The 14,324-nt window shown below is 39.2% G+C and overlaps 1 protein-coding gene across 1 annotated transcript in view; it reads right to left on the minus strand.

The window, feature by feature from the left end:
* Positions 1–8,504: 8,504 nt before the first annotated feature.
* ccdc40 (coiled-coil domain 40 molecular ruler complex subunit) overlaps positions 8,505–14,324 on the minus strand; it is a 39,091-nt gene continuing 33,271 nt past the window's right edge. Inside the window, exons 17-20 of the mRNA XM_082136748.1 lie at positions 10,615–10,803; positions 9,776–9,934; positions 9,231–9,368; positions 8,505–8,876 (exon numbers count right to left, since the gene is read on the minus strand). Of these exons, the coding sequence (XP_081992874.1) occupies positions 8,760–8,876; positions 9,231–9,368; positions 9,776–9,934; positions 10,615–10,803 (603 nt within the window). The 3' untranslated portion in view covers positions 8,505–8,759. The remainder of the gene's footprint in view (positions 8,877–9,230; positions 9,369–9,775; positions 9,935–10,614; positions 10,804–14,324) is intronic.

Consider the following 14,324-nt stretch of genomic DNA (forward strand, 5'->3'; position numbering starts at 1 on the left):
ATCAGTGCCGATGGCTGTCGTGTCGATGAGGCCTTCACAGGGCTGATGAGGTTGGCACTTCAGGGATGCGTTGTGGATGGGTCCAAGCGCAGGTCCACCATCTGATCTGGATACGGCCCGGATCCCGCTGACTTCAGTAAACCTCGGAATAAACAGAAAGACTAACATTAGCGTAGATGCCATTCTTCTTATGATGTAACGTGTTATAGGAAGGTGTCCCCGGTTCCGGCTGACCTAATTTATGCAGCCTAATAATCATTTAATTGATTTGAATAATAGAAACGTATAATGTTCTATATGAATTCCAGGTAAAAGAGATGCATTTTTAGTCTAGATTTAAACTAAGTTATATAAAGTTACATATATAAGTTATATAAAAAAATGTCCTGGCTCTCCCAAGCTTTATAATGGCAGTGAATGGGTGTCTGTCTTTGGAAGTCCATCAAAGCACATCTATTCATGATTTAAGTGCTCGACACAGCTCTCTGGGGGTTAATAAAGGCCTTCTAAAGGGAAGCGATGCGTTCGTGTAAGAAAAATATCCATATTTAAAACTTTATCGACTAAAATAACTAGCTTCCGGCAGACTGCATTTATATAGCGCTAGATTAACTAGTGTTTACCTGATTGCCACTTGTGCGGATTGATATTAAGGTCTGTTTACTCTTTCTTATGGTTGAAAAGAAGTTCCTGAACCGAATGATATAAGAATCAGCAAAAGTATAACGTAGTGTCAATAAAATCATTAATTTCAGTATTTACCATGTTATGGTAAATCTATCATTTACAGCAATAAACACACAACCTATTTGTATGACTACTTTGACGCTCTTAAACTCATAATTAGATTCTGCCACTTTAGCCGATGTTTCAGAGGAAGGGTCACAATTACTCAACCTCATGTCGTTCCAAACCTGTAAAACCCGTTCATCTTTAGAACACAAATTAAAATATTTTTGATGAAATCTAAGAGCGTTCTGACCCCACATAGACTGCAATGTCATAACCTTTCAAGGCCGACGCGTGAGTTCTGAGCCGGCATTCTGACGTAGAACCCGGAAGCGCGGCACTGTGTTTACAACGTGAACAGCATTGGAGATGTGAAGGGAAGAGAAGAAATTGTTGAAAGAGTTTTTTTTTTTTTTTTTTTGCATAGTATTATTGTCTTGTTGCTTTATAACATTAAGGTTGAACCAATGTAACATGGACTGTTTTAACGATGTCTTTACTACCTTTCTGGGCCTTGAAACTGCTAATGACACTGAAGACTATGTGGGGTCAGAAAGCTCTCGGATTTCATCAAAAATATCTTTGTTTGTGTTCCACGAACGGGTTTGGAATGAAATGAGGGTGAGTAATTAATGACAGAATTTTCATTTTTGGGTGAACTAACCCTTTAACACACACTGCATAAAAAAATTCAGTGTTGTCATATTTTGAATACCTCAACTGTTGAGGTCATTTATTTTATTTGTTCTTATTTTATTACTGCCTGTTTACTTGTCTTATTTGCAAATTCAATTCAGTTTGAAATCAAGCTTCCTTGTTCTGTGTGAGAGGAATTGCAACAGAGTTACCCTATTGTAAAGACAAATACACAGAGTGAGCAAATGTTTAAGTTAGATTATTGTAATGGTTATTGATCAATGTTTAAATATGTAAACAGAAGCCTAAATTAAAATCCGTTCATCGTATAAAGTGGACGTGTCTCTTCAGAACACTTGAATTAAACTTTTCCATTCAAATAGATTACTGTTACAATGAGTTTTGTGCTTTTTGAAGCTTGAAAATAATGATTGCCTTGACAAAATGGATGGACAAAAATTTAGATATTCAAATATTTAGTATGTGGTGGTTTTCCCGATGGTATTGAAAATGAGACTGAATATTGACATTTTTCAAGGTGTCATATTGAAGTTTGAAATTCCAGTATCATGACTACTAATTAATGTCCTTTGTCAATAAGGTAAAAATGTGTTAAAAGTAGCTATTTTCTACATAGATCTATGATTTGAATGAATATTTATTGGTAATACATTAACTATAGGTGGCTAAAAAGTAACTAGTACTCTATATTTCAGCAATGTAACAGTACTTTTTCAGTACTCTTTCAGTACTCTATCCACCACTGCTGTTCCGCATTTTTCATTGAAAGCATATGTCGTAATTTAGATGTATTTTTTAAGATGGAAGAATGCGGTTTTACAGATGCTTGAAAGATTGGTATCAAAGAGCACACCCAGGTTCCTAACCATAGCCTAGCCATCAATTGTTAGACAGTATTCTGGGTTAATACGTGCAAAGGTGTTTTGCCAAATAATTAGAAACTCTGTTTGTTCAGAATTAAGTTGTGGGAAATTACTAGTCATCCAAACTTTTATATCACCTATGCATTCCGTTAATTTTGTGAATTGGTAAGTTTCGTCGGGACGCGAAGAAATATAGAGCTGAGTATCATCAGCATAACAGTGAAAACTAATTCCATACTTCCTAATGATATCTCTCAAGGGTAGCATGTACAGAGTGAACAGCATCGGTCCTAGTACTGAGCCTTGTGGTACTCCATACTGAACTTTTTATTGATATGACATCTCTTAATGTACTGCTACAAACTGATAACGGTCAGATAAGTATGATTTGAACCATGCTAGTGCAATTCCAATAATGTCAACATAATTTTCGAGTCTATTCAAAAGAATGTTGTAGTCGATGGAATCAAATGCAGCACTAAGATCCAGTAACACTAATAGAGAGATACAACCACGATCGGATAAGAGCAAATAATTTGTGACTCTAATGCCAGCTGTCTCAGTACTATGATATGGTCTAAAATCTAAATCCTGACTGGAAATCCTTGCAGATACCATTTCTTTCTAAAAAGGAACATAGTTGTGAGGATACTGCCTTTTCTATTAATTTTGACAGAAAAGCTAGATTCGAGATCGGCCTGTAATTTCATTTCATTTTTATTTATTTTTTTGTTTCGAACATATTACAAATGATATGATATGGCCAGCAGCCATATCACCCTGTAGCCCAAGACTGGTTGCCCACTGAAGCTAAGCAGGGCTGAGCCTGGATGGGAGACCTCCTGAGAAAACCAGGTTGCTGCTGGAAGAGGTGTTAGTGAGGCCAGCAGGGGGCGCTCACCCTGTGGTCTGTGTGGGTCCTAATGCCCCAGTATAGTGACGGGGACACTATACTGCCAAAAGAGCACCGTCCTTCGGATGAGACGTTAAACCGAGGTCCTGACTCTCTGTGGTCATTAAAAATCCCAGGATGTCCTTCGAAAAAGAGTAGGGGTGTAACCCTGGCATCCTGGCCAAATTTGCCCCTTGGCCTCTGTCTACCATGGCCTCCTAATCATCCTCATATACTGATTGGCTTCATTGCTCTGTCTCCTCTCCACCAGTAAGCTGGTGTGTGGTGGGCGTTCTGGCGCAATATGGCTGCCGTCGCATCATCCAAGTGGATGCTGCACATTGGTGGTGGTTGAGGAGATTCCCCCCTTCTATGTAAAGCGCTTTGAGGTCTCAGAAAAAGCGCTATATAAATGTAAGAAATTATTATTATTATTATTATTACAAATAAACAAAGAAAATACAATATAACACATATAAGTTGTAAACAAAACAACAAAATAAAACAAAACAAACAAAGTATGTATCCATAATATTTGAATAAATAACTAATATGTTCGAAAAGGAGCAGGAGGAAGCCAAAGCGTATTACTTCCCACCCCTGGTTTCAATGCTCATAATTACTTAAACACTTATTTACACCATTTCTTTACAAACCTAAACCAAACACCCCAAAAACAATGAAAACAGAAACACAACAGCCAAACATAATAATTTATTGTGCAACCCAGCACATTATAATCACCTATCCCTTTACAGTCTGTATAATATCCCCGCCCAACATTACCTATCTTCATCCCTGTATCCTTTTATAAGCATGTTTCTATACAATGTTTTAAACTTATATATATTTGTACTGTTTTTTAGCTCCAACTCCAAACCATTCCACAAACTCACCCCACATACCGTTATGCACATGCTTTTCATATTTGTTCTGACTTTGATTTTTTTTTTATTATATTCCCCTCTTAAGTTATACCCACCCTGCCTATCCATAAACATTTTTTGCATATTTCCTGGAAGTAAATTATTTCTTGCTTTGTACAAAATTTGTGCAGTCTTGAATTTAACCAAATCAGTAAACTTTAATATATGTGATTTAAAAAACAATAGATTGGTATGTTCAAGGTATCCTGTATTATTAATAATTCTTATAACTTTTTTTTGTAATGTGCATAATGGCTGTAGGTTGGTTTTGTAGGTATTACCCCATATCTCCACACAGTAACTTAAATACGCTAGGTCTAGTAATTTTTGGATATAGACCCATACTGTACATGGTATCAATAAAATCTTCTGTCATCTGATACTTTTTTGGATTTAATAAATCAATGTTATAATCCCCACATATAAGCAGACTCTTTTGCAATGATTTGGAAAACATATTTTCTATCCAATCTTTGAATAACTCAATGCTTGACCCGGGAGCTCTGTATAAACAACTCACAATAATATTTTTTACCTTTTCCACACATATTTCTACTGTAATACATTCTAGTAAATGATCAACAGCTGCTGTCATGCTCTTTACCACATTATACTTCAATCTTTTATCCACATATATTGCCACACCTCCTCCACTCTTTTTTATTCTGTTATTGTAGTTCAATTCATATCCATCCATCTCAAAATCCACACCCTTATCAATACTAATCCATGTCTCCGATATTGCTATAATATTAAATGGGTTCTTGAATTATCTCAAGTACTCCTTAATATTTAGGAAATTGGCGTAAAGGCTTCTGCTGTTGAAGTGAATAATTGATATGTTATCATCTGATTGGAAAGTAACATTAAATTCATCCTCTGTATAATAACTGCAGTTGTTGTTGATATTGTGAAACAAGTTATTTTCTGGGTCAATGTCATTTTCTATGTCTTGTATTCCATGCTCTGTGTATGCAAACGTTTCTAATCTCGATATGGATATATTTTTGTTGACAGGAATTGTCATGTTTATTGTCTTAAGTTTACCTTGTTTTCTTTTTGTGTCATTGGTACTTATCCAACTCCTCCAAGCTCCTGACTACTAGTATTTTGGCTTGTTCTGGTGATCCGTTGAGCTTGATGAATATTTTACAGTTCCTGGTCTATGTAGATTGTATTTTCTTCTGTTTTCTAAGGAAACGGGCCTTTTTGGCGATATCGGCATTTTTCTTTGTCAGATGCTCGTTCACATACACATCCGTACCCTTCAACAGCCGTCCCTGCTTCAGCAGATCCGTCTTTTGCTTCCTGGAGGAAAACCGAATGATTATGACCGGTTTATCCGTCTTGTTTTTTCTTGGGAAAGGGTGACAAGCCTCGATGTTATCCTTGACCAACTCAATCCCCTTTGAGTGGAAAAACGCCATCACCTGTTGCTCCACTGAAGCAACCTCCTGTTCGCTCAACTCCTCTCCTTGTGACTTTGCCGCAGCTCGGGCATACGAAATGGGTTTCGTCTCCAAACCGGTGACTATGATGTCATTCATTCTGGTATATTGCTCCAGATCAGCCACCCGGTTCTCCAATAACGAAATCAGCTTATCCTTCTCGGTATTTTGTATCCTCAAGGACTTGACTTCTTCCACCAGATCCATAATGGTTTTCTGTTGTTGTCTAATAACAGAAAGTTCCTCCGCCAACATGTCAAGCGATCTTTTAATATCGTCAACCTCCTCAGCCTGTACGGGATTCTTCTTTGGTGCCATCGCATTTAAAAATTTTCATTCTCTAGAGGTTTAATAATAGCAAACAGTGAATGAAATTTTTCCTCAAGGAGACTACAATGCACTGTCTGATGCTATACTGTAGTAGACGGTTGCCTAGTTATAATTTTCTCTCTAATATTAACAATCTTGTAAGTAAAGAAGTTCATAAAGTCATTACTGCTGTGCTGTTTGGAAACGTCTGGTGTTGGAGCTTTATTTTTCGTTAATTTAGCCACTGTTTCGAATAAATACCTAGGGTTGTGTTTGTTTTCTTCTAAAAGTGTTGTAGTTTTTAAGGCCTTTCTGTAGGCAATCATGCTACGAAATGCGAAATGCTCTCTCCACGAAATGCGAAAAACTTCTAATTTTGTTTTCTTCCAGCTACGCTCCATTTTTCTGGCTGCTCTCTTTAGGGCCTGAGTGTGCTCGATGTGCCATGGTGTTGGACTATTTCCTGTAATCTTCTTTAAGCGCAATGGAGCAACTGTGTCTAAAGTGCTGGAAAAGAGAGAGTCAATCATTTATGTTGCAACATCGAGTTCTAAGCTATCTGGGATGCTGATGAGATGAAACTGATCAGGAAGATTATTTATAAAGCAATCTTTAGTGGCAGAAGTGATAGTTCTAACTCCAATAGAGTTTAGAAAGTCTGTAAATGCTAATCCCAATGCGTCTTTTTCATTATCTATATGGATATTAAAATCACCAACAATTAGGACTTTATCTGCAGCCAGTACTAACTCTGATAGAAAATCAGCTAATTCTTTGATCAAATCTGTATGGTGCCCTGGTGGCCTGTATACAGTAGCCAGCACAAATGTCAAACGGGATTGATCACTTACGCTAGATAACGTTACAGAAAGCACCATCACTTCAAAAGAATTAAATTTGAAACTAGACTTTTGAGTAATACTGAAGATATTGCTATAAATTACAGCAATACCTCCCCCTTTTCCTTTTAAACGAGCCTCGTGTTTATAGCAGTAATCTTGCGGGGTGGACTCATTTAAAGTTATGTAATTTCCTGTTTTTACCCAAGTTTCTGTCAAACACAGCACATATAGGTTATGGTCTGTAATCATATCATTAACAATAAGTGCTTTTGAAGAAAGGGATTGAATATTCAGCAACCCGAGCTTTATCATTTGTTCACCTGCACTATATTGTTTTTTATTTGTTGAACATCAATCAGATTTTTACCCTTAATGGGTTTGGGAGTTTTTTTGTATTTCCTAGTTCAGGGAACAGACACGTCTCTATGTGATGATATCTAGGTGAAAGAGTCTCTATGTGATGGCATTTATCTGACCTAGGCGGTAAGGTTCAGCCAGTCTATCTGCTTCCTGACCTGAGCCCCAGATTGTCATGTTTGAGCTCTAAGACTATGTGCCATATTACTAGAGAGAAGAGCAGCACCATCCCAGGAGGGATGAATACCATCTCTTTTCAACAGGTCAGGTCTGCCCCTGCTGCACGGGCTGTACAGACGGAACCAAACAAGCAGTATCTAAAGCCCTTGTGTTCTTACTATCCTCGATTAAAATTGGGATGCGTGTAGTTCTGAAATCTTCTCTGTCAGCCTGACTATCTCCCTGCATTTATCACATACAAAGCCCTCTGCGCTGACAGAGAAGGCTATTCTATACATGTGACATGAAGTGCAAGTGACAATAATAGGAGAAGAAATGACTCACCGTGTTTGTTGATTGATCCTACTCACCACAGTTGTTTGATGGATTCGAAAAGGCGCGAGCACTCGCGAGAGAAAAAGACGGCAAACACGGATGGCAGATTAACAGGCTAGGCGTTTTGCAAGCGATAGTGATTTAGATTAAAGCAAGCGAAGTCAGATCAATGTGATAGACAAAATTAGATACTATCAGATATCTGGTTGATGAGTACGATATATTTAGTGATATAAACAACAAGGAATGATAGTAAATAGAGATTCAAAACGGAAAGCTATACGGAGCTTACAGATGCAAACCACATGGCAGCAAGACAGACCGGAGAAATCGATCCACGAGCAGACTCCTGCTAATCCTAATTATCTGTTAGTTTACTTTCAAAAGACAAACGTGCCAAGTTGTTTAGACATTTTTGTAATAATATAAACAGGGCGCTGCTAGTTGGAATACAGTATAAGCACAAATAAGAACATAACATTACTACTGGCATGACGTAACTGAAAAGATTAAGCATATTCTTATTAATGTTAATATAGAGTTCTAATGCATGCCAAAACAAATCACATTTAAAATAATTGAGGAATTGTACAACATTAAGAAAATTGTATAATAATAAATAAATAAAAATGCATTTCCATGGATCTGACAATATTTGACATTTGTCATTTGTGGTTAATTTTGCTCCGCCCAGGATCAGTAGTCTTGTTTTGTTGCTTCTGCTTTTCTCCACTTTGCCTCATTGGTTTCACTTCGGCTACTGATAATATCACAAATCTTTTGCCGTGGCGTGAGCTTCTAATTTATCAACTTTATCTAATTTATAATAAAACAATTATCAACTTTATAAACTTTCAGTTTTGTTCCAGGGTTATTTCAGAAGCCATTGCACTAATTTAGATGCTCTTCTATCATTTGTATATATCCTATGGATTTTTGATTTATTTAAATAAATCATGGTTAAGTGATAAGAAATTTAGGGAAAATTGTTCAAAAGAGATTTTATTCAAGATACTCCATCACAAATATGGTTGCAACTGTGTTTACACTGATTCATTAAAGTTAGTTTAACATGGACTGTTTTGCAATATCTGAAGACATCCTTCACCCACCTCTTGATAAAAACGTTCTTACCATAACAGACATTCAGTCTCTATCGCTGTCATTATAATAAACCAGACCTCGTACAAACCAGGACAAGAGCTGCCAAAAGGTGTATGTATGTACATACATTTTCAGGGTTATTGGTGGCCCTGAACTCCATTGTATAGGTGTTCTGCCAATGTGAGGTTGATCCTGTGGAGAGTGCTGTGGTGCTGAGGGTACTCTTCAGCCAAATTCTGAATAATGGAGCTGACCTGAGATAAGAGTGCAGGAATTAATTAGCATAATTCGTTTGTTTGTTTTTTTTTACTGTTTTTTGAAATCACAAGCTTCTGCTTTTCTCCACTTTGCCCCATTGGTTTTACTTCAGCTAATAGATAATATAATGCAGATAATATCACAAAACTTTTGCCTTGCTTGCCGTAAGCTTCTAAATCTAAATGTTGAATGTCAGAGGAACTCTGAAAGTTCTAAACTCTAAAGCAAAGGCTAACCAGCTATTTAAATGTTGATCAACAAGCATATTGGCCGCAGATGCGACAGGAATCAGCTTGTACCATATACTTAATTTACTTTATCAGAGAATCTTCAGTGGATCTTATGCTGACCATTTTCAATCTTTCTTCATGTTTCTGTGTAGCCAGCTCCAATGCCATGTCTCCACTTGCCACCGGAGTGTACTTTCCCTCTTTAACAGCCTGCAGGTGTTTCGCCCGACCCTGTAGCACAGGCAGACGAGACATATTCTACAGGAGAGAGAAGAAAAGGGGGGGTATTTGTTTGAGGCATCTGTACAAGAAGTAGGTGGACCCCGTCTCATGATTAGCAAACCCACCCCAACCCAACCTTTTGGTACGTTCAGCCCCTGCCCACAAGTGTTAATGTCTTTTTTATTGAATTTTGCATTGAATAAACATTCAAATGTGTGATACGATGTTTTCTGCGATTAAGATTATCTGTGTAAATATAAAGTCTATGTAAACACACTTGCTCTGATGCCACGTTTATGAGGAATAAAATTGCTCTACATACTGTAGGTTGATTTAACCATAATATAACTGGCTCATAAAGCTGTGAGCCTCCAAAAGGCTGGGGCATCACTGGGTGTCCAGTTCGCAAGTGTGTGACGTATGCTGTTGGTGGATGCACTGACTCTTTCTTTGGCTTCTTGTAGCACACTAAGGTCTTCGGTGAGAACCTCTCTGGTATTCTGCAGGTCACTGAGATGCACATGTTTGTCTCGGAGGCTGGAGGTCAAAGAGCCCTGCCTCTCCGCCAGCTGAGCTATAACACCATCACACTCTTCTGCTTGCTGAACACACACACACAATAAACAACAGGGAGAGATATAAAAAAAAATTTAAAAAAAGAAGGTCATATACACTGTTATTATTAACTAAAATGAAACTGAACACAAAAAATTACTTGAAAAAACATTTAATTGAAACTAAATATATAAATACTAAATATATAAACCAAAATATTTGGAAAACTGAAACTAGACAAAAAGACATGGCTACATTTTATTAATTAACTTAACTTAAAATTATTTTTCTTTTACATTTTGAATATATATGAAATTATCACACTTATTACATTGCTATTTACTAATAAATAAATAAATGGACAATAAATATTGATTTGTGCTCAAAACTCTACAAAGCTACAAAGAAAATCAGTTGGTTGGGACAATGGTCAATTGTATAATTTACCAGTCATTAAGCAAAAAATATTTTGTAATATTTTGAATGCCACCACTGACCAAATACAGTCAAGTATGCCAGAAATATTTAATCATTTTCAGAAACTATTTTAACTTTAGCAACTCTACAAAAAAAAAGCAGTAAAAGTAAACTGAAACTAGAAAAAATTAAAATAATTAAGTAAAAACTAACAAATAGCCTATTAAACAAAATGAATAAATAAATAAATGAAATTAATCAAAGTAAAATAAAAGGTCTAAACTATAATAACCTTGATTCACACACACACCTTCTTAGTTTGGAGAATCTTTCGGCGGAGGCTCTGGAGAGTGTTGTGGTAGTCGCTGTGTGTGGGCTGCTTATGGTCGGATCGTGCCTGAGCCTCACTCCGAACAGCAATAGTCTCACGTCTGGCCACTACTGACTCCATGTCTCTCAACAATTTCTCCTGCTGTTTCATCAATTGAGCATGACGAACCTAGGCACATACATAAGATCTATTCAGACTGAAACCACACTTTTTTATTAATGTACATTACTTTTACTGTACTTGTAATTCTGTACAGTATTACTGTATATTACAGTTTTTTTCAGTTGCAAACAAGCATTGGTCAAAACTGAAGCCACATTTTCAAAACTCTCCACACATTCAGTGAAACAAAAGCCAAACTGTGAATCAGTCTTATGGTTCCATGAATGTATTTATAAAGATGCAACCTGCATTGCTATAGTGTTATTATATTATAGTTACAATGACTTTTTAATAATTCAGATTTATTTCTGTCAAATAAGTGAATATATTGTTATTAATAGCCGTGTTGTTTTCTTATAAATACTTTTTGTGAGTGACGCATCATTAATGGATTTAAGTCAAGTGAAAACATCTCGGTTACGTATGTAACCCTCATTCCCTGAAGGAGGGAACAGAGACATTACATCAGAACGATGAATTGGGATCTCGCCTGAGAGCCCAATCACCTTCGAGTGTAAACTAAACGAGCCAATGGACATTGGCATGCGAGATTTGCATCACACGCTCAGTGGTGGTACAGCAACTGTAGCGACAGGACGTAATGTCAAGGAACGAGGGTTACATACGTAACTGAGACGTTCCCTTTCAGTCAGCCACGTTCAACATTACGTCAGAATGACTGACAAATTGGGATCCCCACCAAAGTGCCTCTATTGATACACCCTTCCAGCCCTACGCGTAAGCCACCTGATCCCCCTGCACCTACTAGGGCGGAAGATGGGACAGGGCTTTACGCCGAGAAAAGTCGATCACCGCATAACCCATTCAAGATTCAAGATGTTTACTTGTCATATGCACAGAGTTTACACCATGCAATGAAATTCTTAAGTTGCAAAGGTTTCCCACAATATAAAATATAAAATGTACACAATATACACACAATATACTTAAAAGATGCAAGTGTAGAATTTGCATTAGGCAGAGAGACACTAAAAGGCATTATAAAAAGCATGTACATTGAACAATGCAAACATTCACAGTATAGTGCAAACAGTAATTAAAGTGCGAGTATGAAGTTGTCAAAAGACTGAGTCATTCAACAGCCTGATGGCCTGTGGATAAAAACTGTTTTTAAGTCTGGATGTTCTGGCTTTCATGCTCCTATAGCGTCTGCCAGAAGGTAACAATGTAAACAGTATACGCTGGGGGTGTGTAGTGTCTTTGATGATGTTGTGTGCCCTCTTAGTGACACGGGTTTTGTAAATGTCCTGAAGTGATAAAAAAGCTGTTCCACAGATGTATTGTGCAGTTTTAATCACACGCTGGAGAGCTTTCCTTTCCTGTACTGTGCAGTTTCCAAACCACACTGTGATGGAATTGGTCAGGATGCTCTCCACTGTACATCTATAGAAATTGCTAAGGAGTTTGGTGGACAGACCAAATTTCCTCAGCTTTCTTAGGAAGTACAGCCGTTGTTGAGACTTACTGACAATGTGCTGGGTGTTGTGAGACCAGGAGAGGTCCTCACTGATGTAGGTGCCGAGGAATTGAAAGGTTTTCACCCTCTCTACCTGTGCCTCACCAATGTAAAGTGGGCCGTGCTGATCTCTCCTCCTCCTTGGGTCGATAATCATCTCCTTAGTTTTCTCTGCATTTAAGGAGAGATTATTTGTGTGGCACCAGGACACCAGCTGAGCCACCTCCTCCCTATAGTCTGTCTCAGCCCCACCAGTGATCAGGCCGATGACTGTTGTATCATCCGCAAACTTGATGATGGTGGTGTTGCGCTGAGTGGGGGCACAGTCATAAGTGAAGAGGGTGTTCAGCAAAGGGCTCAGCACACAGCCCTGGGGTGTCCCTGTGCTCACCGTCCTTGTACCTGATGTCTGGGTACCAACTCTGACTGTCTGGGGTCTGTATGTGAGGAAGTCCAGGACCCAGCTGCAGAGGGAAGGTGCCAGTCCAAGGATGAGGAGCTTCTCAGCCAGCTTGGTTGGAAGGACCGTGTTGAAAGCTGAGCTGTAGTCGATAAACAGCATTCGAACATATGTATCCTTGTTCTCCAGGTGTGTGAGGGCTGTGTGGATAGCAGTGTTTACTGCATCATCAATGGAGCGGTTCCGACGATACGCAAACTGTAAGGGGTCCAGTGTATCTGGGATGGTCTTTTTAATGTGGGTCATGACTATCCTCTCAAAACACTTCATCACAATTGAGGTGAGTGCGATGGGACGGTAGTCATTTAAGCAAGTTATGGTGTTTTTCTTGGGGAGGGGGACAATGGTGGTGGTCTTGAAGCAGGTGGGTACAAAAGATAGTGAGACGGATAGATTGTAAATATCCGTTAGTACCTCAGCCAGCTCCGCTGAGCAGACTTTCAGTGCACGGCCCGGGATGTTATCAGGGCCTGCTGCCTTCCGGGGATTCGTTCTCCTCAGTGTCCTGCGCACCTGAGCTGATGTCACCGTGAGTGGAGAGCTCTGTGCTGCCTCTGTTGGAATAGTCCCTCTGCTGGTGTTGAGGGTGTCGAAGCGAGCGTAGAACTTATTCAGCTCATCTGGTAGTGTGCTTTGGTTAGTTGTGACCTCCCTGCTCCTCTGCCGATAATCTGTGATGTGTTGCAGGCCCTGCCACATGCGCCGGGGATCCGCGGTGGTATAGTATCCCTCCAGCTTCACTCTGTACTGTCTCTTGGCTTCTCTGATGGATCTGCGTAGATCGTATCTGGCCTTTTTGTAGCCCTCAGCGTCACCAGAGGCAAATGCAGTGGAACGGGCACGCAGCATGGACCTTACATCACAGTTGATCCAGGGTTTTTGGTTTGGGAATGTTTTGTAGCACTTGGTGGGGACAATGTTGTCTATACATGTGCTGATGTAACTAACAACCACTGAGGCATATTCTTCTAAATCCACAGTGCAGTCCTCTCTCACAGCAGCAGTCTTAAACACATCCCAATCAGTGCTGTTAAAGCAGTCCTGTAGCACAAGATCAGTTTCTTCGTTCCATACTTTAACAGTTTTACTTACTGCGGGAGCCTGTTTGAGGAGCTACCTGTAAGATGGGTATAGAAACACGGAGATGTGGTCGGACTGTCCGAAGTGGGGGCGGGGTGCTGCCTTGTAGGCACCCTTAACGTTGCTGTAGACGTGGTCCAGAATGTTGTTGTCCCTCGTCGGGAAGCTCACGTACTGATGGTACTTGGGGAGGACAGTCCGAAGGTTGCAGTGGTTAAAATCCCCTGCCACAACAAACACAGCGTCGGGGTGCGTAGTCTCGTGCTTGCTGATAGTGTCGTGCAGTAGTCCGAGTGCTGCGGTCCGGTTCGCCCGCGACGAGATGTAAACAGCCAAAAGAAACACAGCACTGAACTCCCTCGGTAAATAAAAGGGTCTGCACTTAACCATCAGCACCTCTATGTCCACTGAACAATGTTTCTCCATCACCTGAGTGTCTAAACACCATCTGTCGTTGGTGTAGACACAGATGCCGCCACCTTTGTTCTTCCCCGAAGCCGATGTGCGGTC

The sequence above is a fragment of the Leuciscus leuciscus genome (assembly GCF_965113295.1).
Source record: "Leuciscus leuciscus genome assembly, chromosome: 14".
NCBI classification, from domain to species: domain Eukaryota; kingdom Metazoa; phylum Chordata; class Actinopteri; order Cypriniformes; family Leuciscidae; genus Leuciscus; species Leuciscus leuciscus.